Source organism: Aedes aegypti, chromosome 1 (genome assembly GCF_002204515.2).
Source record: "Aedes aegypti strain LVP_AGWG chromosome 1, AaegL5.0 Primary Assembly, whole genome shotgun sequence".
Lineage (NCBI taxonomy): Eukaryota > Metazoa > Arthropoda > Insecta > Diptera > Culicidae > Aedes > Aedes aegypti.
The window spans coordinates 189,871,036-189,898,258 of NC_035107.1; the positions used below are offsets into that span (position 1 = coordinate 189,871,036).

General features: G+C 41.5%; 1 protein-coding gene across 6 annotated transcripts in view; it reads right to left on the reverse strand.

Moving 5' to 3' along the window:
- The window catches only part of LOC5577522 (tubby-related protein 4), a 291,601-nt gene that overhangs the window by 17,836 nt on the left and 246,542 nt on the right, over positions 1–27,223 (reverse strand). For all 6 annotated transcript variants that reach the window (XM_021855544.1, XM_021855537.1, XM_021855529.1 and 3 more), the window contains 2 exons: positions 2,922–3,086; positions 2,634–2,816 (listed from right to left, as the gene is read on the reverse strand). In XM_021855544.1, the coding sequence (XP_021711236.1) occupies positions 2,634–2,816; positions 2,922–3,086 (348 nt within the window). The remainder of the gene's footprint in view (positions 1–2,633; positions 2,817–2,921; positions 3,087–27,223) is intronic.

The window sequence follows — 27,223 nt, forward strand, 5'->3', positions numbered from 1 at the left end:
AATCAATCATTAAATCATTAACGATCATCAAAATGAAAAACCAGTTTTTTCTTTCAAATTTTGAAAGATCCTCATGAAACTGTTTCAATTTTGAGCAGAAAAAGTGGTTTTTTAAAATAGTAAAACAATGATGGTTATTTTCCTCTTAAAGCGCTATTTCCGTCTATCAGCATGATAAAGACAGCTCCACCGTAGACGACAGCTGCGTAAGCCACGACGTCAAAATCTTTATAGGAGATCTGACCGCTCAGGGTGGTCAAGAGCAGTTCAGATTGACTATCGGGCGCTCACCGGCTGACAAACGAAAACAACCTACGACTAACTGATTTCGCCGCCTCCAAAAATATGGCTATTCGTGTTACACCTGGAGACCACCACAGCAGACAGAATCATAAATCCCCCACGTTCTGATTGATGAACGGCACTTCTCCGACATTCTCAACACCAGGACCTATCTTGGCGCAAACATAAGCTATCTGGCATCTCCGGCGCCGAGCTGAGTGTTCCGTTTTCTCTACTGAAGCAGCGACCATTTTTTATGCAGCCATCTCACCAGTAAGTGCTCCAATCCTCATCCTTATCGATTCCGCAAGCATTCTATCAGCCTTGCAGCCAGACCGGCCATCCCACCCGTGGATACAGAGTATACGAGCCCATACTCCAGAGAGAGTCACCTGGGTTTCTGGGTATTGTGGTATTCAATGAAATGTGGCTGCAGCCGTATTAAATGAGTACAGCGTTCCACCCCCAGACGTAAAACGCTGGGTTGCTAATTCCGTTAGAGACTATTGGGCCCAAGAGTGGCATCAAAATACTTCGGCTCAGCTACGGAAGGTAAAGGGAGACCATGGGGAGATACTTCTAGTTGGGAAGAGCTCTCCTTGCTCTGCGACCAGAAAATAATTTCGCGCCTTTGGACCGGACATACCCGTTTTGCCTATAATTTTGATGGCAGATCCTTCCGTCAAGAGTGTGAACAACGCGGTGTACACAACTCAGCGGAACATGTAATCTGTCATTGCCCTCTGTATGAACACCACAGAAGTACCAATAACATTCCCGGAAGCATTCGCGATGCCCTCGGAAACGACCTCGCATCATTGGCGGCCTTAATTTGCTTTCTTAAGGATGCCAGACTCTAGTCCCGTACGTAACGACTCTACAGCCTGAACTCAACTCCATCTACGTCAGAGAATCCTAGGATTGGACGACCGGTGGGCTTGATGTTTTTACGGCTGGCTTGCAGGGGCTGACACCAACCCCCTAGATTTCCGGAGGACCATTCCCCCTAAATGTACGGAAGGCCAGAGTGTGCAGTTTAGTTTAGAGTCCTTCTCTGGCACTCGGACGAAGATCAGCCGCCCCTGACATGGGGAACAGACGCTGTTGTGGGCCGCTCCTAACATGGAGTACAGACGCTCCAGGTTTGCAGAAGCAAAAGCAAAAGCAAACCCCCCCTTCCCTGTCAGCACCAAAGATCCCACCGGGGATTAGTTACCCGATCTTCTCTAAGGTTACTCGTACCCCAACCAGTACCGCGAGGAGGTATGGACAGGAGTTGCTGGGCAGGAGGCTAAGAACCGCACAGAGGGGTCTATTTTATTCCTGCAGGTACGCGAGGCACCAATGGTACGCCATGCCCAGCCATTTAGCAACCTATACCTTCGGTAACCTTTGATATAATTAGAAAACAAAGCCGAACCTCGAATTTTCAAGAGAGAAGCAAATAGCGCTCTGATCTCAACAACCGATCATTTTTTTCAACGAGAACGGTGATCAGGTTGTCTGGATCTGTTCACTTGAAAAAGTTTGGCTTCGTTTCATAATCATCTTAACAGTCTAGTTATAAAGAGTTATACCGATAATGGATCCTTGAGGAACATCCGCTGACAATTTCACATTCGCTCTTCGTTCTTGTCGTACGCTAAGATTAAGGTCTGTAAGTAGGTCTCCAGGACCTGGCACAGATATCCGGGGACACGTATTCTGTGCAACAATGCGGCTGGCGCTAATTGAAGCGCTCTTTCTGTCTATCATGAACACGGTAGAATATCGATCTTCTCGTCGTTTCTGTTTCGACGCCTTGTCAGCACTCTTAAGCACTGTTTCATCCGAACTGAAGGTTTTCATTCAACTCATGCGCTTTGCCGTATTTACAAGCACGTCGTTGGACATTTAGCAAACCTCGTCGCTTCTTCATCTTCTCGTACCTTCAGCTTGTCTGAAAACATCTGCTATCAACAACGACTTAGTAGACGTCACATCGGTCACATCCAGGGACTGACGTCTGTACATCGACAAAATTCCTTGTAGCCATGTATTCAGCCAGTGTTTTAACAAATGCATTTTTTCTCTATTCCCAAGGTGATTTTCATTCCGAAAAGATCCTGGTTAATCCAAAAATCGGATCCAGTTACTTTACGCATGGTTTTTCTTTATAATCACTGACGTTACGACAAAGCTAAAGAAGGTCTTTCTGAGACTAATTCTTTTTCTCATACATAAAATAAATAAAACATTATTCATAATCTTGCGCAAATATCCTTTTTGTTGTATCAACAAAGAAGGGATATCTCCTTATTGCCCAATGATATAATTGATGTACCCATTAAACATTCAATCGTTACACTCACCTGATAGCATATTAGTGCCATCCTTCCGTCGTGTGACCAGGAAAAATGTGTTACCGGCGTGTTTCTGTCGTTTATTAGCTCCACGCTCCATCGTCCTTCGTATTTTATCCACACGAAGATGATACCGGAGCTATCACAGCTTGCCAACTTCTGGTACGGCTCGTTCCATTTCACCAGAATCACCTGTTACGTTGAGTCAATGCAATAAAAGCAAATACATTAGATTAGCTAACTGAGTGGGGTTCCATGGTGGGACAGGTGCCTTGCCACCGTGGATTTCGTTCTTACGTCTGAGCGGTGCCCTCGCAGGTTGTAGTTTGTCCTCAGGGGATATTCGACGTTCTTCTTGCAGTGTGACGTTGTGAAGGTAACTCCAACGATGCCTCGCACGTTGCCAGTTGCTAGCCATCCTTCCTGATAGTAGTTCGTACGGTTCAACTTCCATCCTTCCTCCTGCAGGCGACGAAAAAGTGCAAAGGATAAAAAAAAAACAGATTAACACTGCCGTCAAGGAATTAAGCTCGCTCGCGAGCGAGTGAGTCGTGTTTGATAATTTATGGAAAAAATAATTGCTTTTCCTGACCCTGTACAACCCCGCCACCATGTCAATCGAGTTCCCATTTTCACTGTCTCATTTTTCCTTGGTGTCGCAAAAATAGAATAATCGTGCTTCCGTTTGCCGTGTCTGTGGATTACAGTCAGGAAGTGTGGAGCACGCCTAATCAAGAGCATATTAATATTTGGAGTATATGAATAATTCAAATTCCTTTTTGGGCTTTGTAGCCGAACGGTCAGCGGCGTCATTCGTTTATGTGGGTTCGATTCCCGCCTAGTAGAAGAAAATAATTCTCTACTGAAACACTTGTTGTTGCGTGCAGCCTTTGGCGGAAGACGGTGTATATTATGTTTGCCTTTGCATGTAGTTAGGCATATGAAAAGATCTTTCTTAAAGTTGCAGAATGAATTTCCACTATGGACCAATGCACGAATTCACTAATCTGTCGTTTGAACGGTGCCAAATTCACTTGTTGCCATGGTCACTTAAATAACACGGCACCGCTCAAACGTCAAATAATGAGCTCGTGCATTGGTCCATTAGATAAAAAAATTGTACTAACAAGTTAGTACTAACGTTTTTGAAACATGTTGCAAAATGTCTTCATAGTAATTTCCATATTAACATAAATTGTTTTGGGCCACCTTTAAATCACCACCGAGCAAGCTCAAAATTTTACATGACACTATTTTTATTTTAAGGATGGTAAAAAATGATACTGAAAAATGGATTTTCAAACTTTTTTGAACTTTGAACCGTCCTATTCTGTATCATATAAAAATTATTATCCGCGTAGTAGTTGTGTTGACTGTTCCTTGGTACCGGAGGATGGCAACTGTATTGTCGTTTGTTATCTTTTTATACTCTTTGAGGTCTAATAATAATCGCACCTTTGTTTACCCTCTTCCATGGACTTAATTTCTGTTTAAACAGGCCCTACCAGTGACTTCCATGATTTAGATTTAGCACGATAATGAAAAAAAAAAGAAAACTTTTTTATTCTACATCATTATTAACTGTTATTGTTGATCCATTGAAATATTTTTAGTATGATACGATGAAGAACTGATAGTGCTTGTTTGGTGCAATAGAAATTGATGCCTATGGTTTTATTGTAGGAAAAATGTCGGTAAATAACTGAAAGCTTTATTAATCATTAGTTTTGTTTTATAATTGTAAAGTACACGAACAAAACTCTCCTATGTCATTCTTCACTTTTAAACAGACAAAACTAAATTTATAACAAGTGCGAATAAATGTTTTAGACAGACGAAATGTTAAGACACTGAATCATAAGCCGGACTCTTGAGCATTTGAGTTTTAAACTTGAGGAAGAATTCAATAAATATTAGGCAGATCTAAAAACATTTTAATAACTCATAAATGGACAAGACTATCAGAAATTTTTCACGAAAAATTTGGGTAGGAGGAGAGGAGGAGAGCAGAAGGAGAGGAGCTGGGTACAGCTTTCATCGTGATGGGAGAGGCGCGTGATTAGGTGGTGGCCAATCATCAACAGAATGTGGAAGTTGAGAATTAAAGGCCGTTTCTTCAATATAAGCATAATCAACGTACACAGCCCCCCACCTAACAAGTGACGATGACGATAAGGACGCTTTCTATGCGCAGCTGGAACGTGAACACGACAACTGCCCAAGCCATGTTGTCAAAATCGATATCGGAAATCTCAACGCTCAGGTTGGCCAGGAGGAGGAATTCAAACCGATTATAGGGAAGTTCAGTGCTCACCAGCTTATGAACGAAAACGGCCTTAGACTGATTGATTTCGCCGCCTCCAAGAATATGGCCATACGTGGTACCTACCTCCAGCACAGTCATCGTATCGGTGCCTCCAGGTGCACAGACTAAATCGAAAATCGACCACGTTTTGATTGATGGAAGCCACTTCTCAAACATTATCGACGTCAGAACCTATCTTTTTTTTCTATCTTTATTAACGAGATTTTTAGCCCTGGGCTAGTTCATCTCGGGACCAACGGCTTTACTTCCCTTCCCAAGGAAGTCGTCACAGAAATTTTTAGTGACTATCTCGGGAATGGGATTCGATTCTAGGTCCTCGGCGTGAGAGACGTGTGTTCTAACCACTACACCACGTCCGTCCCCGTCAGAAGCTATCGCGGTGCAAACATTGATTCGGACCACTACCTTGTGATGGTTTAGGTGCGCCAAAGGCTTTCCGTTGTGAACAACATTCAGTATCGACGCCCGATACGGTACAATCTGGAACGACTCAAGCTACCCGAAGTCGCAACTGATTACGCACAAAGCCTTGTAGCAGGAACTGGAAAGAAATCGACGGAACGGTTGGTTCGGAGAGGAGTGTCAGACGGTTTCGGACGAGAAGAATGCAGCGCGAGCGGTGCTGCAGCAAGGCACCCGTCAAAACGTGAAACGATAAACAGAAGCGGAAGCACCAAACCCATCTATTCCGAGATAAAAAGCGCAGCCTGGAAGAATTGGAGTGCGAAAGGATGGAGCAGCTGTATCGTTTTTAAGAAACGCGTAAGTTCTACAAGAAACTCAATATATCCCGCAAAGGCATTGTGCGCGAACCGAAATGTGTCGCGATAAGGATGGCGGTATCTCGACGAACGAACCTGAGGTGATTGAAAAGTGGAAGTAGTACTACGATGAACACCTGAATGGCACAGAGGAGGAAGACCAGAGCAGTAGGAGGAATGGCATCATTAGTACGACGGATGAGGGAGACCGGCCAACTCCCACAATAGGTGAAGTTAAGGATGCTATCAAACAGCTTAAGAACAACAAAACAGCTAAGAAGGATGGTATTGGAGCGGAATATATTAAAATGGGCCGGGACAGGTTGGCGACTGCACCGATTGATAGAACAGCAACTGGAGGAGTAGAAGGAAGGAGTTATATATCCAATATACAAAAAGTGTGACAAGTTAGAATGTGAGAACTACCGAACGATCACCAATCATAACGCAGCCTACAAAGTACTTTCCCAGATTATCTTCTGCCGTCTATTGCCGCTAGCAAATAAATTTGTTAGAAGTTATAAATCCGGTTTCGTGGACGGGCGACGGGCGGCTTCGACAACAGACCAAAACTTTATGTTGCGGCAGATCTTCTCAAAGTGACGCGAATATCAAATCCTTAGGCACCACCTATTCATTGATTTCAAAACGGCCCATGATACCATCGACTGCGAAGAGCTATGGAAAATTATGGACGAGACTGGTTTTCCCGGGAAACTAACTAGGCTGATTAAGGCAAAGATAGATAGTGTACGTACAGTGTTATGTGAAGATATCGGTTGCGTTATCGGACCCGTTAGAAACACGCAAAGGACATCGACAAGAAGATGGTCTTTCCTGCCTCCTGTTCTATATTGCGCTAGAAGAGCGGGCTTCAAGAAGCGGGCACGATCTTCAATAAATCCAGCCAGTTCTGTTTCGCTGACGACGTGGACATAGTAGAAAGAACGTTCCAGGCAATTGCTGAAGAGTATAGAGACGAAATATCTGCCGGCTGGAGGAACCGAGCCCGATAGAACTCGCATTGGCAGACGCATGATGATCGACGAAGATGAGTTCGAGGTGGTGGATGAGTTTGTCTACCTCGGATCAATGGTAACGTCGGATAACAACTGCAGCAGAGAAATTTAAAGACGTATCATTGCCAGAAGTGCTTACTATGGACTCCACAAGACCTTCTCGAAGAGGACCTGCAAGCGCTAAGAGTTTTTGAACGATGTGTGCTTAGGATGATTTTTGGTGGAGTATGTGAGAACAGCGTATGGAGGAGAAGAATGAACCACGAGCTTGAGCAACTCTACGGTGAATCCAGTATCCAGAAAGTCGCCATAGGGGTTCAATGAGCGGGGCACGTTGTGAGAATGCCGGGCAACAATCCCGCAAAAATGCTTAGTCTTGATGAGGCGAGCACGGTTGATTTTAGTATTTTATTTCTATTGTACCAATAACAAGTTCTCTTTCAGAAGTGATCAGGTAAATTCAAAATCAATTGTTTAACATATTATTATTTCCATTACCAAAAATGCTCTAAATTGTCGAATTGAGCTGATCCTTATATACACTCTACCCTGCTAATACAATCTTCCTTTTCCTCGACGTCTATAAAGATAGTTTGAGTTACCTGTATCTTCTTAAGTAGACGTTGAACTAATATTCCTTCCCTCCCCAAGCGATTGTGAGGACGTGGCCAGGTTTACAATGTGATGTTTGTATTCTGTATTTCTATTACGTAGAAAAAGACATTCATCCCAAACGTTTTTTTTTTTGCGGCACTACATATAGATTTCTCAAAATCAATAGAGTTGAGCATTGTACAGCCACTCACGATTTGTACAGTCGTTGATGCTATGCCATGCTATTTCAAGCAAAACTAGCTTCAACAGGATGATCGCCAGAGCTTCACTCGATTCTCGACGATGATTACGACAAGGCACGCTATGTCTGAACCAGACGATTATAAAAATCGAATGTACATCGGATTTTTTCTCGCTAAAGATCAGTACTTGATCCATATTTTTATAATCGGAAGGTTTCAAAATATTCTATCGGTGAAATTTTGATTTTTTACACTTTTCAGCTATTTTTCATACTAAAACCCATGAAAACCTCGTTTTTCGGCATATTTCAGCCCATACAAAATGTATGGAAAAATTTTCACCGATAGAATATTTTAAAACCTTCCGATTATGAAAATATGGATCAAATACTGATCTCTAGCGAGAAAAAATCCGATGTACATTCGATTTTTATAATCGTCTGGTTCAGACATAGCGTGCAAGGTGATAGACTGTTGTGTTCAATGTTATGTTTTAAGCAGTTTTAGGATGTAACAGCTGGGATTCTACCAGATCCTGTACATCGAATATTAAAAATAAATAAATGCAAACAATGCAGATGATTTCGATCCACAAGCCACATATTAGTAATATTCTTCTTCTTCTTCTTGGCATTAACGTCCTCACTGGGACAGAGTCTGCTTCTCAGCTTAGTGTTCTTATGAGCACTTCCACAGTTATTAACTGAGAACTTTCTTTGCCAGAATTGCTATTTTTGCATTCGTATATCATGTGGCAGGTACGATTATACTCAATGCCAAGGGAAGCCAAGGAAATTTCCATTACGAAAAGATCCTGGAAGGACCGGTATTTCAACCCAGATACCTTCAGCATGTCTTTGCTTTGTAGTTGCGGATTCTAACCACTCGGCTAAGGAAGGCCCCTATATTAGTTATATTGTATCCTATAAATTTCACGAGAATGTGCATTTGATCCCGATACCTTTAAACCAGCCATTTTTTACCCAATTTTTTATCACGTTTTTCTTACATTTAATATGATTTTTATCAGCACCAATAACTGCAGCACGTCGAGAGTAACTGATAATGTGTCCATTATAGTCAAATCATTATACAATGTCTACATGAATATCACAAAAACGTGAGAAAAACTAACTATCAGTCTACAGAACTTCTGTATGTGAAATTGTGTTCATCTACAGCTTCATAAGTCACCTTCAAACGTTCGACAAATAGACCGAAACACTGTTGTCCCTCAGTGGCGACATGTATCCTGTGGAATAATAAATTCCAGTGGCTCATTCCGTGAATTCCAACATTCCCGACAGCCAATTCAAATGAGTAAATAAAGTTGTTATAGAGGGGGTTCCATTTGACTCAATGGCGTAGTTATTACGTTCCAGTGTCACTCAGTGTTGATGTAGCAGAGGCCCAATTTAAGTAACAAAGAGGCCGATATCAAAAACAGGAAGCAACATCTGCTCTGGACAAAGGCAGGCGATGACCCACTTTGTTTTTGTGCGAAGTGTGACATTATGCAAACGATGACAGCATACCAAAAATAAATACTGCTAAATTTGGTTGATCCATTACGCTTAATAATGCTTAGGAAAAAAGGGTGCTGAATTTGCTGTTGAATATCCTTACACTTTAATCTATATAAATTTACTCTACCATTGTTTTCAATGAGCTAACAGTTGTGTTTGGGTTCGGGTGATGAAAGTTAGTTCTCATAGTTTGGATAAATCTTTTTGGCACTTAGCAATTCAAAGCATGTTTAGTGAAACGCTCTTTTATTAGACCCTCTTGTGTGTTTTTATACGAGCGTTAAGTTAATCATGATTGAAAATTTGATGATTGAAGGATAAATCAAGCTAAAAGCTTTTCGATTTGTTTATTTTTCATTAATCATAGGGAAAGCTAACCATTTTCAACTGTATGACACATTCATTGCATACTTCATAGCATAGCATGGATCGATGCACGAGTTTACTACTTGACGTTTTAGCGGTGCTATGTTATTTATGTGACCACGGAAACCAGTGAATTCAGCACCGCTCAAACGTCAAATTAGTGAACTCGTGCATCGGTCCACAGACTGACTGTACATGTCAATGGTTGCTACTCCGTGATTGATCGGAACTGGTAAGAATTGCACTACGATCCAAATTAATAAGGGATGGGAGTTTCCGCTTACTCTCGAAGTGCAACTTTAGCAGATCTAATATTATTGAGCATTAACGGAGCCGGCCAAGTCCTTACAGTCAGTTGGGATGGGGAAGGAATGTTAGGGTGTAATGATTGTTGCTTCTAGAGACCGAGAATACCTCTGCATTTCCACAATCACCACGGGAAAGGTGTTTATTAGTGAGGGAGGAAAAGATCTGGGAGTAACCTCTGGTCGGTGATGCGATCCATGGATAAGGGGGAAATATACGACTTATATTTAAAGCTAGTTTTGTATTTTTGTCTCGAGAAGTTTTTGGTAGAAGCTTTAAAAAATACGTCGAACAATTCAGAAGACGTTTTTATTAATGACGAAAACTGAAAATTACATGTATATATTTTAAATTATATGAAACAGGAATAATGCCGACACTTGGAGTGACGAACCATATATAGTTTGTTTGAAAATTACATATGAGTATTACTGTGCATTTTGTCACGATATGGTAGAAGTTTTAAAAATACGTCAACATTTACAATGTCGAACAATTCAAAAGATAATTTTAAATAATGTCAAAAAGAGAAAAATATATGTATATTGAAATTGTATAAAAAAAAGCATAATGCCGACACTTATAGTGACGAACCATACAAAGTTTGTTTTAATATTATATAAAAGTTACACTTTCAAGAAAAAATGCGTTATCATAAGCATGAAACGAACTCACCAGTTGGTAATCCATTCTCGACTGAACACAAAACTGACACTGACAGCAAAACTTCTTGGCGTTCGAAAACAAACCGTCTTGCTTGGGCCTTCCCAAATACCTACCCAGCAAAACGCTCCAAAACAGGAAAAAAAAATCGGCGACGAAAACACGCACGAAACCGTGAGCAAAATCTATCCGACGACGCAAAACCGAACCGTTCTGCTTGGGCTTCACCCAGCAAAACGCTCCAAAAGAGGAAAACAAAAAATCTCCGGCGACGAAAACACGCGCGAACCGTGAGCAAAATCAATCGTACGATGCAAAACCGAACCATTCTGCTTGGGCTTCTCAACTGTATGACACATTCATTGCATACTTCAAGGCAATAAAGGCATCTTCAAAGTCATTTAACGTTCAAGGATCCGTCATCGTAATCATCGTCATCATCGAAACTTCAACAGCAATTTTCTGTTCAAAACTGAAATTTATTCAACGAAAATGTGTTCACTGTGTTTCGGTTGGAGAATGGAATACAGTGAACACATTTTCTTGTAAATTTTTATCATTTTGAGCATTTGTAGGTTATATAAAAATACAATTTTTCAAACATTTTTCAAAAATACAAAAAAAAAATCAAAAGTCATAAAAAACTTTACTTATATGCGTGTTCTGAGCCAAGGTTTAAGCCAAAAATAAAATAATTTTGATTTCCGAACTACGAAAAAATGCACAAAATTCCAAATTACTAAAGGCGGGGTTGGGTATTAGAGGGTTAAACGAATAGCGGGTATTTAGGTTCTAAAACAGAAACTTGCTCTACTGTGTTATTAAAACAGTTTAGTAAATAAAAACCAGAGCGTGAATGATTAATTATGAAATTAATCACGATTTATGATTAAATATTGTAATTGTTAATGTGGGGTTTATTGTTTTTTTAACTAGCTCGTTTATTTGAGGCTCAATCGCGTTTAACGCTTTAGTAGACAATGGGTTCTCGTGACGAGTCGAGCTTAATGGTCCCATTTTTTGGAAGGAAGTACATGGTAAGGATTGAGTTTAGAGTTCTCTGCAGCTCATATATCGTGGTAGCTCTATTGTCGTATTGTAGCGTTGATCGGTATTCGTCTGCCGGATGCCGAGATCCTCAATCCAACAAAAAGGGGACAACAAAACAAACCTGGGGGTTTGTTGTTAATCATGAGTAATATTCATCGTTATCTAGTATATAACCCATTTGTTGCATAGGTCAAGGCGTTAAGTAAATACTTAGTGAAATTGTACCTACTTTGGTTTATTTAAATGGTAGAAATCCTGCAATCGAAATCTTCAAAACCTCTCATGTTTTTTCAACAACATTTAAGTAAATTTAATTATACTCATTAACAAAATAACAAAAGCATTTTTTGTTTTCTGAGTTTGATGCTATACTTTTACATCGCACTAAGGCGGCATCCACAAATTACGTAACGCTCGAAGGGGGGGAGGGGGTAGGCTCAAGCGTTACGACTCATACAAAAATTTTAAAATTTCCATACTAAAAGCGTTACGGAGGGGGGGAGGGGGTCGAAAATTTCCAATTTTAGCGTTACGTAATAAATGGATGCCGCCTAATAATAAATGTCAAAATCAGTACATTTTGCGATTCGTATACATGCCATTGATTTTATGTTGCAATTGTATCTAAAAATTGCCAGAGAATTGTTGCGCAATTAGTTCAATAGCGTTCGCGCTCCAAGCCTTAGCCAGCAGCACCCAGCCACGCTCGTGCTGTGCACTTCAAGCGTGCTTTTGTTGTAATGAATCACGAAAATGAATAGCGCGTGGATAAATGAATCCTACGAGGAAGGCTTCGCGAGCCACTTATCGGTGTGTTAATTTTGCTTCTTCGACGTTGCATTCGATGCTCTTCGTGACGCATAAATGAAAAATGAATTTTGGCGAAGATGCGTCGATCATCGTTTACGAGGAAGATCCTTTGCAACACTGCTTTCAGGCATTTAGTCATTAGCCAATGAATGATTAGGGTGACACGGGAGACCGTGTAATTTTCCTTTTTTTTATCTTTTGCCTCACTCTAACAATTATCATCAAAACTTTGCAGAAGCAAATCTCTAGTTTTAGTGAACCGATTTAACTGAAAATTTAATGGGTTGTGCACTACATATATAGAATTATAGTGATACATTTATCGCATCGATATATTGAGTGGTACTTGAGATTTGCTTCTTCAAATGAAGAGGGTGATTAAAACACCGTCCCGTGCGGCCTTAATTATTTATCATTGATTTATAAGGTTTAATCACCGCATGACTTATTATTATGAAAATTAATTGGCTTTTTTCGGTGAATACAATACCTATACTCAGAGTGAAAGGGAGTAACGAAAGTAATGAAATGACAAGATGGATAAAATCGCAAGCGAGTGACGAGAGAAATGAATAGAAGTTGAAAATTTGTTTTAACAGAGGGCCATACACTCCCGTGCAAAAGTTTGGGTTCACCCCCTCAAAAACATACAAAAGTGTTCTGTCCATATCTCTGTGATTACACGTCCAATTAAAACTCTTTAAGCCGCATTCAAAAGGCAAAGAGTTATTCTTACTTTGTATGTATTTTGCCAAAAATATTTTTCGAATTTTTTACACAAAATTTTTACCTAAAGTTGTTACATTTTTCAAAAAACACACTGAAAAATCATATCTAATTTCCTCAGCATTGGATCGACCAAAATTTGTAATCAAAGTGTCATTAGAATCGTAATCTTATCTTCTTTGAAGAGACGCAAATAATGACGCGTACATGATTGGTTTGAGATTTCACGGATTTAAGTAAGTTCAGGTGAACCCAAACTTTTGCACGATACACCATACTGAAGGGTGAACCCAAACTTTTGCACGATGACTTGACTGACTGTTTCATTGATTTTGAATACTTTTAAGATTTTTCCGCCAAAATTTCATGAGTGCTCTTCAAAGAATACAAGATAACGATTCTTATGACACCTTGTTTTAAAATTTTGATCGATCCAATGCTGAGGAAATTAGATATGATTTTTCAGTGTGTTTTTTGAAAAATGTAACAACTTTAAGTAAAAATTTAGTATACAAAATTCGAAAACTGTTTTTGGAAAAGTACATACGAAGTAAAAATAACTCTTTGCCTTTCGAATGCGGCTTAAAGAGTTTCAATTGGACGTGTAATCATAGAGATATGAACAGAACACTTTTGTATGTTTTTAAGGGGGTGAACCCAAACTTTTGCACGGGAGTGTATGTGTGAACAACACAATCGAAACGACAAATCGTTGCCTAACGTCCTAGTCTTGAACGGCTAGATGTTGTAGTGTTGTTCACTCTGAGTATAGGTATGGTATTCACCGAAAAAAGCCAATAAATTCTCATAATAATTTATCATTGAATCAATGATTAAGGGGGCAAGATCCATTATCAACTTTAGAATTTTCAAAAGCAGTTTACATGAAAATTTGTTCACTATATTCTATTCTCCAACCGAAACAAAGTGAACACATTTTCGTCGAATAAATGTCAATTTTTCAACAGAAAAACTGCTGTTGAAGTTTCGATGATAACGACGATATGAATAGTTTTTTCGATGTTCTTATATTATTACAGCAAATAACACAAATATTTCGATATTTTGAATACGTAGGTTTCCTGAGACCTTCGGGTACATCTTCCTGAAAACATTCTGAAAAATTATGGGCCGTTGGGATTTGAATACGAAACTAATAACTATAGAGATTTACTAAGTGGCTCAGCAGCTCAATAAAGTAAAGCGCTCGTCTAGTGTTCTTATGAGCACATCCACAGTTATTAACTGAGAGCTTTCTTCGCCTAAGTTGCAATTTCGCATTCGTATATCGTGTGGCAGGTTTGATGATACTCTATGCCCAGGGAAGTCAAGGAAATCTCCAGTACGAAAAGATCCTGGACCGAGCCGATTCCCAGGCACTTTCAGCATGGCTTTGCTTTGTAGCCGCGGACTCTAACCACTCGGCTAAGGAAGGCCCCAACATATAACATACAGATATGAAAAAATAACACACTGAGTTATGTTATTGTTTAATTTGAAACATACTGAGTAATAACTTTGTTTCATTTATAATATATTTTGTAAACAGATGAAAAACCGATTTTAGAACTATACCATTGAATTCCCCTAGAGTTTGGATGTTTTGTTTCAATCCTGTTTATTGTAGAGGAAATTTTGTTATAATTTTTGTTTTTTTGGCTAATCACCATAAAAATTATAACAAACTTTGTTAGAAAAAATACGTGCTTACTGACTAACACAATCTGTTATATCTCTGTTGAAATCCACTGGTCGGGTAATTCTCCAATGATCCAATCTGCCCATAAAAGCATAACTGTCCCATATTGGTTTTCGAACCAACACCTTTTTTCGTTACAACAAACATGTTTCTTTATATACTTTACTATGCACATAAAAATTTACACACTTTCTTTGAAAATGATGCTGGTGTAGTCCCATATTGAAAAATAAAGCCATAACGGTCTCTATATGATATTCAAACCCCAATAACAGCTGCAAAACTTGAATTATGTCCAACAGTCTATTTTTTTACTGATCAAAAGTGGTAAAATAATTAAGCTGTGCGGCTGTGCTAAATGAATATGGCATGCAAAAATATGCTGGAAAATAATGAACATTTGTATGAGAAAACAAATTTAAAACTTTGAGCTTTTCTCAATGGCTACTTTTACCATATGGGACAGTTATGCCTTTATGGGCAGCAATCCACTCTACGATTAACCCATTTACAAGCGTATGTAAGGTCTCGTAACACTTTTTATTGTCGACAATTCAAGCTTTTCATAATGACGATGGTGATGTTTTCCATCACCTAAGCGTACACCTGGCTACTTATAGGTAGCATGAATAAAGTAAAATTCAGCAAATAACTTTATTCTGCTGATATTTCTCATGCCTCCGAAAATAGGTTCACCTTGTTTACAAATTAGTGGAAAATATACAGAATGGAAAAAGTTACCACAGGCTTTTCTGTTTGGATTGTTCCACTTCATGTAGAACATCGATACTTTTAATCTCTGTATGAAGCAGAACCGCAGAAACATCATTAAATTAATCCTGCTAGATTGTGTTATTGTGAATGGAAATGAATTGTAGTTTCTCATGAAAAGGGCGCTATGATGCTTCTCATATTTATTTTAGCCCAATCTTTGGCAACAATGTGGTTGCAAAACTGATGGATTAATTAAATGTTGGTTTCATGTGCTGAATTGCCATAGCGATGAGCGTTCAAATGTTTGCCTAACGAGTACAATTTTAAAGTGAAAGGGCGTTCAGAATACAATTACTGATTATTCAAGCAGCCATAATGAGCCTTTAATTATGCATATTATTACACTAATTTGCACTGGATAAAATGTGTTGATTACAGTGAATATTACTGGATGGGTAGGTGACAGGGTAAGGCAACGCTGAAACTCGTCTGCGGTCAATTGAAATCATTATGTGGCGGCGTGATATACCATCGCAAAAACGCACTTTCTACCACTAATTTATGCAGTGATTTTTTGAAACCAATATCATTGAATGGCTTGGGGTACCAAGCCATTCACTGATATTGATATTGTATACCATCATCAATATAATGTAGTATTCTTTCATTATCTTGAGAAATTTATCTATGTACCCAGGTATACATTCAAACAAAGGTCTAAAACTAAGCCGGTTCAAAATTTTGCAAGAATTAGGCTATTATAAGTTAGAGATCTGAATTTAAAAGTATCTAAAAGGTTTACTGGATCAACGAAGGATCTGTTAGATAACACAACATTCTCTCTGCTCTTGGAAATTTTTGAAACTACCTAAAGCAATAAAACAATACTTTTCAGTATCAAAAAATGGTACTTTTCAGTGTTAAAATAAAAAAAACAGTACTTTTCAGTACTATTTTTCTACTATTGATCCCTTTACGAACCTTGTAAGGACCCGTACCATCGATTTTTCGTTGGACCCGTTAGTGAAAGCTAGCGGTGGTAATCCTTCGTAAAGACCGACTAAAAAAAAAACTCTTAGAAGGTCTCTTCTTCTTTCGTTTATGCACTGAACATGGTTGCAACCACGAACAAAAGGAAGGCTGAATCTCTGAATTCACAGGTTCCTCCCAAAAAGTGGGATTTAAAACTGTGACTAAACGTGTCAAAAATGGAAGAAAGGACGTTTCTCCGGAATGTGAACTTTTTTCCAAGGAAGAAAGGTTAATGTTGATAATTGCATCGAAATGAGCAATCAGTTCGATACTCTAGAATCTAGATAAATTTTTCGAACACCAAATCGAAGCAACCTCTACCCCAGGCTCTTTGATTGAAGTGAGGAAACAAAGAATGCCGTCAGTCAGAATTCCATTAGGGGAATCATGATTTCTTTCCAAATCGCCTGTTACCTGTGACAGTCGTGTTTTACCGGAAACTCTCAAAGATCGCGAACTTTTGCTCAAACATCTTGAACATGAGAAGCACATTTTTTTTATTTATGACGACAAAACTGAACGTTTGTTGAAAGTCGTCTTGAAAGGTCTCTCAAGTGACTATGAGTCACCTGAAGAGATCAAATTGGAATAAATGATTTACAGTGTAGGATCAAAATACGTACACCTAAGAAATGAATCTAAATCCGTCCACTTCATACAAAACTCCTACTATTTGTATGAAGTGTACGGATTTCGGTTCCCCACTGTACTTGGATTTTCTTCAGTCCAAGTAATTATCATGAAAAAGAGAACCCAATCTGGCATTGTTCGGAAAGGGTTCTCTCAAGAATATTATTTTGTTCACTATAACAAAAGTGATCTAAATAATTTTAAAGCTTTAGAAAAAAAAAGCCAGTGTTCGATATAAGTGTGACATGGGAACATTACCAGAAATCTGGAGGTAATTCCCGGAACCCCATTCAGTGCCGTCGGTACCAAGAATAGGATCATGGAACAAAACATTGCCGCATGGATGCTAAATGCAACCATAGGTTGCGACAAACGGCTAGCTCACGGTTTGCCTTCCCAGGGTCGGCTCTAGACCTGCTTAGAGGACACACGGATAAAGTGAAGCTGAAGTGGACGCAACTAAGAAGGACAACGAACTTTCATGCAACCAATGGCTCTCGTGTTTGAAATTAAAAGAGAGGTTATACATTTTACTTAAGTTTATTTAAATTCATTTTTTCTGAATTGGGATTAGTTAGAGGTTAGTATCGGTGCGGCCGATCGGAGACGTTGGGGCCCATAGCAGGACATGCGACGTGGAGGAGGGGGTTTGCTTGACATACCTGAGCTGGCTTCTTGATGGGGCACCGTTGCAGGAGTTGTTGGCCGGGAATGGTTCCTTCGGTTGTTCTGGGGGGAGGGGGGGGGGCTTACCCTGGATATACGGGTCAGTGCATCCGAACGGTGGGTTGTTGCTGTACTGGAAATGGCCAGAATCCAGCTGTTCTCCCGCCTGGAGTACCCGGGGGCGCTCGTCTTTGGCAAAGGGGTGGGATACAGTGCCGATCGTCGCCTTGCCGGGTCTCACTGGTCTCGCAACGCTCGGTTTCTTGGGGTTGTTTCGCCACGTGGCACCTGAAGCTACTCGGAATGGCGGAGAATTCCTACGCCGGGTTTAGAGGGTCACCACGGGACGCTATTGGGCGCCCAGCCGGGATTGATAATCCGGAACCAGGCTCCAGTTCTTCAGCACACCGCCAGTAGGCCGAATTGACCCAAGAACACGTGTCGTGGGGTGATAAACGGTAGAATATTCCGCCTTCAGCAGTAGTCCCCGTCCCCAGTTTGGACGGCGTGGGGTAGGACTTCGGAGCTCCGGACTGGAAAAGCTGGAGTCGCAATCTTTGCTCCACTCGTTGAAGTCGGACTTCGGGCCAATCCTCACTTCCGCAAAATTTCAACTTTTTTACTTTCCTTACAGGATGGGTTCTTAATTTTCCAGCGCCTCGTCTTGATCGGTTGACGGTCCAGACTCAACTCTCCTGCCGACTCACTTTTTCCTCCTTACATCCCCTCTCCTCTCTCCTCTTTATCACTCTGTCTCTTCGCCCCGGATGTGGGGTTGCCCTCGGTGATTTCGCTCTCAAGTGGTAGGGGAGTGAGCCGGGTAGCGTTAGTGATAACAATGTTGGATGGGGATAGACAAATAAACCGAAATTTATTTGTCTAATCCCCTTCAAAGGTACTACATGCATAGTCTCACAATCTATGTTAGTATTTGCGGACATGAAAGTTTGTTGCCAAATTGTTAACGGTTTCGGTAACAATTGTCTCCCAATAGAGTGAAAATTAAGCTTAAAAAGCTTAATTTTTGAATGCTTCATCAGTAAGTTATAGATTTTTGTTAGTCATCGGGAAAGGTTCCAAGTGACAGCATCTCATAAAACTCTCCAGATAAGGGCGCCAGTTTGGATCTATAAGTATTTAATTGCTCGTACCGGTTTGCCTTCACTTTCTTTGAATAATGAACTCTCTTGACAATGCCTTATTTTTCAGCCATTCTTGCTATTCCGTGTGCAAAACAAAATTAACGAACTATCTTTCGCTATTTACGTCAACGTTTTTCTTATATAAGAATTGAAAAATTTTCATAGCATATCGGTGAAGAAATTGCCTCTCTTCTTTTTCAACTATTTGGTACTTCCTTATCCTACTGACTAATGTTAAATACTACTCATTCACCTATGTCATGCGTGTACACTCATTGGGCCCTTACTCATTCATACCTTCACAACCATTCATATATTACCTTAACATTACCTACCCTAATCCACTTCTCAGTACTCTCCTGAAACCTAATTTTCCGAGCGATGCCTTTCGTCTCAGCGGTATACAGATTTATCACTCGAGGCTAGGTCTACCTCAGGCTTGAGTGGGCTGTTGTATTTTTTTAACCCGTTATATATATTTTTTAAATTAATAATAGGGGGCAGAAATAATTGGAACTCGATCAATTCTGAAAACTTTACCCTAGACAGCATTTGTCTGATATCCGGTTCTGAAAAATATATATTTTTTTAACATAGCTGTGAACGCACTCTTTTATTGCAGATCGCCGAATAGTTGTGAGCGCACTCTTTTATTGCAGTTCGCCGCTATCTGCAAAACATCACGGCCAACTTCAGTTCGGTCCCTGATTGATATGTCAAATCAGCAACCAAACAACAGCTGTGTTCAACGAGCTGCTCGAACTTGGTTGCAACCACTTGCGAGTCAGCTTTTGGTGTTCATTGAGCCACTCCAACCTACTTCGAGTCGCTCGGGTTTGTGTTCATTGAGCCGAGTCCAACCAACTCCGAGTCGCTCGAAACAGGTTGGAAGCTAGAGTCCGAGCTAGTTCAACCAGCTCGCAGTAGCTCGTGTTTTTGACGTTTAAAAACGTAAACATTGAGAAAAAAAAGCAAAATTCCGAAGCGATACGGATTGTTAAGTGCGCGAATTTTTTTTTCACGTGGAATTCCGGTAAATTAGTGCGGAGAGTGACAGTTTTTCATGCAAAAATGGAATTGTTTTATTTCGAAGCGAAAAAGAGCGTTCATTGAGAAAGCAGCTTGGAGTTGCTCGAAGTAGCTTTGACAGTTATTTGTTGACAAAAAATACGAGCTAGTACAACCAACCCCGAGCAAGTTCGATCAAAGTCATTGAACACAGCTAACAAGTGAGAAAGTTCATCGTTCTTCGAAAGGAAAACAAAAACCGAGAAAATTTTAATTTAATCAGAATTTTGGCTCCCATTCTGACTATCGCTGAAAATTGTTGAATGTATCGGGATGCAGTAGACCCTTTCGATTGACCCGTTATCCCGGTTTGAGATGAGCTGCCGGCCAGACCCCGAGTTGTTTACCATCGAGGTCCTCGATTTCATACGACGAGGATCCCTTTTTCCGTACGATACGCGCTGGCAAAAATTGAGGACCATATTTAGCATTATAATGCTCGATTGCGCTAGACAATTTCATGTTTCTGCGAAACACTAATTGTCCTTCTTGAAATTCTTTTCCGAACCTCTGGTGCCGCAAATCATAACGTTTCTTAGTTTCAGTGTGTGCCTTGGCAAGATTCTCTCTGACCAAGTCACAAATCTTGCCATATAGTTCGGCTTGACGTTTTGCCCTTTCTTCAAGGCTTAGATCAGTCCCCGATTCACTAAAGTTGTGATCGGGTCCCCTTATCATCATCTCATATCCGTGGGTAGTGAAATAAGGAGTTAAATCGGTTGTTGAGTGCAGTGACGAATTGAGTACTGTTTCAATTTCTGACAATTTGCTATCCCACAGCCGTTGGTCTTCACGTACATAGGTGCGGATAGCTGCATTTACAGTACGGTGAACCCGTTCCACTGGATTCGCTTGAGAATTATATTTTGAGTTCAGCCAGTGCCTAATATCAAATCGTTCCAAGAGCGAACGAAATTCTCGCGAAAGGAAACAAGACGCATTGTCAGTTATGACAACTTCCGGCACCGAGTTCCGGAAGAACCACTGGTCCCTTAGCGCACAGCAAAGAGCCACACTGTCAATTTTTCGGAATGGTACCAACATAACCCACTTGCTAAACACATCCATCACTGAAAATATATACTGATTTTGCTTTTTGCTTTTAGGTAAGGGGCCTATAAAGTCTATGGCAATGATCTGCCACGGATGTGTAGTAATTCGTTGCTCCCCTAAAGGAGGAGCTAAGGAAATGTTGGCCGCTTTGGTCTCTTTGCATACCGTACACTTTTGGATATGTTCTCGAACCTCAATTGCCATTCGAGGCCAGAAATAGCGCTGTCTAATACGGGCCAGAGTTTTGTCTGTGCCTACGTGCATTGAGTTCTCGTGATTCTCTACAAGAATCGCGAACCGCTCATTAGGGGCTGGAATTTCCTTCCAGTCAAAACGTTGGTCGTTGACTGATCCGGGGGTAGACAAATACTTATAAAGCCTTCCCTCCCGTATATGGAAGTCGACGTATTTTTCTGGATGTTCAACGATTTCGTCCATCAGATTCTCATACCATTGCGTATCGGATTCCAAGCGATTAGGGTTTCCGGTTTCCGACGACGGAGTAACCTGATTTTCAGCTTGAACGACATGTGAAGCCAAATTGGTAGGGACACTGCGAGATAAAGCGTCAGGGACCGTATTTTCTCGCCCCTTCCGGTGAATGATCGTCATGTCGTGGCCTTGTAATTGCAAGCACCATCTGCTGCATCTAGACGCAGTCTTCCACTTTGCTGTCATTATGTGGGTTAAAGCAGTGGAGTCGGTTATTAGTGTAAAATGCGACCCTTCAACATATCCTCTAAATGCCTCGATGGACAGGAGGGCGGCTAGAGCTTCCTTCTCGCAAGCATGATAATTCCGCTGTGGAGTTGTCATTTTATGCGAGAAGTAAGCTATAATTCTCTCTTGTCCATCTTGGATTTGGGTAAGCACTCCGGCCACCGCCACATCACTTGCGTCGGTCTGGATTGTAAACTCCAACTCAAAGTCTGGAGGGGAGAGAATCGGAGCGGAAATTAATTTCTCCTTTATTTTGTCGAAAGCTTCTTCTGCAGCCTCATTCCAACCCAAGATTTTGGATTTGGTCTTGAGGAGCTCAGAGAGTGGAGCTGTAATTCCACTGAAGTCGTCTATAAATCGACGATAGTAGTTGGCCATTCCTAGGAAACGGCGCAACTTGGTTATAGAATTGGGCCTATCGTATTCCACTATAGCTCGTACTTTCTCTGGGTTGGCTCGAAGTCCTTCCGTAGAGAGAAGATAGCCTAGAAACGGCAACTCTTCGACTCCGAATTTTGATTTTTCTATATTAATAGAAAGATTGGCGTCACTTAGACGTCGAGCTACCTCGTGCAATAACTTAATGTGCTCCTCGAACGTCTCCGTCACGATGACGATGTCGTCAAGGTAGACGAAGACGTTCGGTTCCAATTCACCATGACCCAGCACTCGATCCATCAGCCTGGATAGAGAGGCCGGACTGTTGACCAGGCCAAAGGGAAGCCTGGTGAATTGGAACATGCCTTTACCTTGTACGCTGAAGGCAGTGTAGCGTCGCGAGGTTTTTTCCAATGGTATTTGTAGGAAGGCTTCAGACAAGTCAATGGTACTCAGGAACCTCGCCCGCGGTAACTGTCCTAAAATACGGCCAGGGTGGGGCAAGGGATAAGCGTCTCTAACGGTCCGCTCACTTACTTTCCGGGCATCTAGACAGAGACGGACTTTCCCTGATGGTTTAATGACCGGGACTATATTTGAACACCAATCCGAGTGGGCTCGTTCAATAATTCCTATACGCAACATGCGTTCTAGCTCGGAGATTACTTTTTGTCGAACCTTTGGGGACAATGTGTACGGGTATTGACGTACGGGTGGTTTACCCTTCCACGCGTCTGAAATTTCTATGCGATGCTCTGTTAAAGGCGTCATTGAAAGCTCATCGGGGTCTGCCACTTTAAAAAGATTTTTGGTTGTTTCGAGTTGGTACCTTTCTAGATCGGTCAGAGTTGTACTCGAAGGATGCGCAGATTTAACTTCTTCTACGTCGACTTGAGCACAGCTTTGTATTGTCGGCCAAATGCGAAACTTTCGCCAAAAATCCATTCCCAAAATACAATCAACCGCCAACTGTCGAACAACCAGTGTGTGAATGATTTTAATTTTTCCCTGGAAATTGAAGGGTATGTACAATTGACCCAGAACCTTAAGCTCCGAACCATTAGCGGACCGGACTTTCGTGAGCTGAGTAAGAGGTTGTAATTTGGCGCCTTGTAATTTATTGTAGATCTGCTCGCTAATTAGCGTAAGTTGACTGCCAGAGTCCAACAGTCCTTTAGATGGCAGCCCGTAAATCTTGATGGCTGCGTACGGTCTGTTATCGTTGTGATGAGTCAAAGAAATTGTGAGTGATTCGGTTAAATTGGAATCATACGCCTCTTCAAATACTGGTTCCCACCATTCGGAAGGGGTGATTCCTTTTGGATAAGTATTTACGCGTGTGGGCGTGGGCTCGACGGTCGGCGGTTTTCGATCGTCTGAAGCCCGTTTTTTTTACAGTAGGGACAATTTCGTGTCTCGAAACCTTTAAAACCGCAAACTAGACACATCATGCCCTTATAGTGGCGACACTGTTCTAGCGAGTGGTTTGGCTGCCTGCAATACAGGCATTCAAAACTTCGAGGAGGTTTATATCCGTTTACCAAGAACTCTAGGGTTCTGGATGGTTTTGAACTACCTTCCTGTGGGGACTCATGCCCTACAGGTTTAGTTGAAGAACTAGGGGTTTTGGGTTCGTCTTTCTTGAATTCTTTCTTTGATGGATCATTCTTCGTATCCTTGGATTTAGAGTAGTATTTCTCTAGGTTTTTCTGATTCATTGCAGGTCGATTATGGTTATTGTTATCGTCTCTATTCGTCTTCCCAACTGAAACCACGTTGGCAGACTTTTCGGGGCCAAACGCTTTTGCAAAAAGAGAGAAGTTAGATGCATCGATCATATGCCCCGCCTCTAACAATTCTGTCAGATTTGCTATAGGCTTCCAAAGCAAGGCCTTTTTGTAATCCGTCCGCATATTTCGACGTAAAACGTCAACACGTTCCCACTCATTCATCGGATTGATCATGGAGCGGAACATACTCTCCATGTCGTAGTAAAACTCTTGGAAAGTTTCCCCTCTTTGTTGACGTCTTTGGTATATTTTAGCCCGAACGAGAGAATCCAGTTCTGGATGAGCAAAATTTTTTCTCAGCTCCATTACTAAGTGTGGCCAATTCGCCAGACGGTTCGCTGACCTCATGGACATATACCAACTAAGAGCTGGCCCGGTAAAGAGGTGAAATGCGGAATCGAACAACTCAGGTTCCGACACATTTTCGGATAAAGCTAGTTGTGAAACCAAATGCAGAAACTCATTGAGTCTGAGTCCTTGGTCTGTACCGGCATATTTATCTATCTTCCATTTAGAAACCGGAAGAGACTTCCGTCCATATGGTCTTGGAACCGGATCAATCATCGGCTGGGGAATGAAAGGCGCATTTCCCAATCCTCGTGTTGTATCACTAGAGGGAAAGGGAGGCGCCGCAATACCGACACAGCTAATCTGCTCGGGCAGGTTTGGAGTCTCCATGAAGCTAGGAAAGGCATATTGCGGGAATCCTGATCTGCATTCGACAATGGGATCTGATGCCGAGTAAGAAGTTGGGCCTCCAATAGGGTTGTAAACTGAAACATGGGGGTATGGTGTAAAAGTACTCTCCCTAGAAACAAATGGAGCTATTTTCCATCTTTGATCTGGCATGCTAGACGAAGTTGGAATTTGTCTAGGCGTCGCTGCGGCATGTGTGTAGGTACATGTTGAGATAGGCTGATTGGTCACTAGGATGGACGGATAACTATAAACAGTGCTTGGACAAATCGATGAGGCCATTCTTGGGGCCGCGTTCGATAAAGTTGGATTAGTGATCGTATTAATGGCCGGATAACTTGCTGAATTTAGTTCAGACTGATATGAAAGCCTCATGATGTCTGCAAAATGAGACCCAGACCAAGTGAAACCTTCCACCAAGCTGGTTCTGACTGGGGCGGTGTAAGTGTTAACTTTCGTTACTGCTGTCCATGGATCAGGTTCGGTGAACCGGACCTGCCTGGTAACTTCTATGGTTTCCGACCCGGATTGCTTTGGCCGGGTCCCTGTGTAGGTGGTTTGAAGGGGACTGTTGAAACTATTGGCATGAATGATATTCTCGGTGAGCTGTTGCGAGTGAACCTCTTTGAACTTACGTAAATTGTAGAGTTCTTGTTCCAATTTTAATGTATTTTCTATCGCTTGCAACTTGCTCTGACACGCTAATATTTCATTATTAGGATCTCGTTTGAAGGCATACTCTACTATAGACGTTTCTGTTTTCTCCTGTTTCAATCTCTCCCTCAGAGCACGTCGTTTTCTGGACATTGACTCTTCATTCCCAAAAATAATCTCACGTATTTCTAATTCGAAATCAAGCTCATCTTCGTTTAGATGATCAACACGAATGTCATAGAACAGAGTTCTAAGATCTTCTTCATTGATTTCTATAATATTACCACCATCAGCCATCTCTAATTCACTTTATAAACAATTCAAAACTTGCAAAACTTATCAATTCAATTTTAATCCTAGCTTATGTTCTATCTATATACCTAAGTAGTTCAATTCAATTCAATTTATAGAAATTCAAATTCAATACTGTAACAAAATAGCGAAAAATAGTAAGAATATAACGAAATAAACGTAATAATAATATTTACATTACAAAATAATTCTCGGGGCAATTCAGAAGAGTTTCAATTATCGCAGGGTGTGACTCGGACCAGTAAGAGATAGCAAGAGATTCAAACAAACCTTGACCAACATCCACCAAGTCATTATCAATGACGTCACTCTGAGGTGTTCCCGATGAACCAACGAAAATGCTTTCGTGGGTCTCCCCAAGCAGGTTTAAAAAATATTCAATCACTAATTGCGAATATTTTTGTTTTTTTACGCGGATCGCCAATTGCGACAAACGGCTAGCTCACGGTTTGCCTTCCCAGGGTCGGCTCTAGACCTGCTTAGAGGACACACGGATAAAGTGAAGCTGAAGTGGACGCAACTAAGAAGGACAACGAACTTTCATGCAACCAATGGCTCTCGTGTTTGAAATTAAAAGAGAGGTTATACATTTTACTTAAGTTTATTTAAATTCATTTTTTCTGAATTGGGATTAGTTAGAGGTTAGTATCGGTGCGGCCGATCGGAGACGTTGGGGCCCATAGCAGGACATGCGACGTGGAGGAGGGGGTTTGCTTGACATACCTGAGCTGGCTTCTTGATGGGGCACCGTTGCAGGAGTTGTTGGCCGGGAATGGTTCCTTCGGTTGTTCTGGGGGGGGGGGCTTACCCTGGATATACGGGTCAGTGCATCCGAACGGTGGGTTGTTGCTGTACTGGAAATGGCCAGAATCCAGCTGTTCTCCCGCCTGGAGTACCCGGGGGCGCTCGTCTTTGGCAAAGGGGTGGGATACAGTGCCGATCGTCGCCTTGCCGGGTCTCACTGGTCTCGCAACGCTCGGTTTCTTGGGGTTGTTTCGCCACGTGGCACCTGAAGCTACTCGGAATGGCGGAGAATTCCTACGCCGGGTTTAGAGGGTCACCACGGGACGCTATTGGGCGCCCAGCCGGGATTGATAATCCGGAACCAGGCTCCAGTTCTTCAGCACACCGCCAGTAGGCCGAGTTGACCCAAGAACACGTGTCGTGGGGTGATAAACGGTAGAATATTCCGCCTTCAGCAGTAGTCCCCGTCCCCAGTTTGGACGGCGTGGGGTAGGACTTCGGAGCTCCGGACTGGAAAAGCTGGAGTCGCAATCTTTGCTCCACTCGTTGAAGTCGGACTTCGGGCCAATCCTCGCTTCCGCAAAATTTCAACTTTTTTACTTTCCTTACAGGATGGGTTCTTAATTTTCCAGCGCCTCGTCTTGATCGGTTGACGGTCCAGACTCAACTCTCCTGCCGACTCACTTTTTCCTCCTTACATCCCCTCTCCTCTCTCCTCTTTATCACTCTGTCTCTTCGCCCCGGATGTGGGGTTGCCCTCGGTGATTTCGCTCTCAAGTGGTAGGGGTGTGAGCCGGGTAGCGTTAGTGATAACAATGTTGGATGGGGATAGACAAATAAACCGAAATTTATTTGTCTAATCCCCTTCAAAGGTACTACATGCATAGTCTCACAATCTATGTTAGTATTTGCGGACATGAAAGTTTGTTGCCAAATTGTTAACGGTTTCGG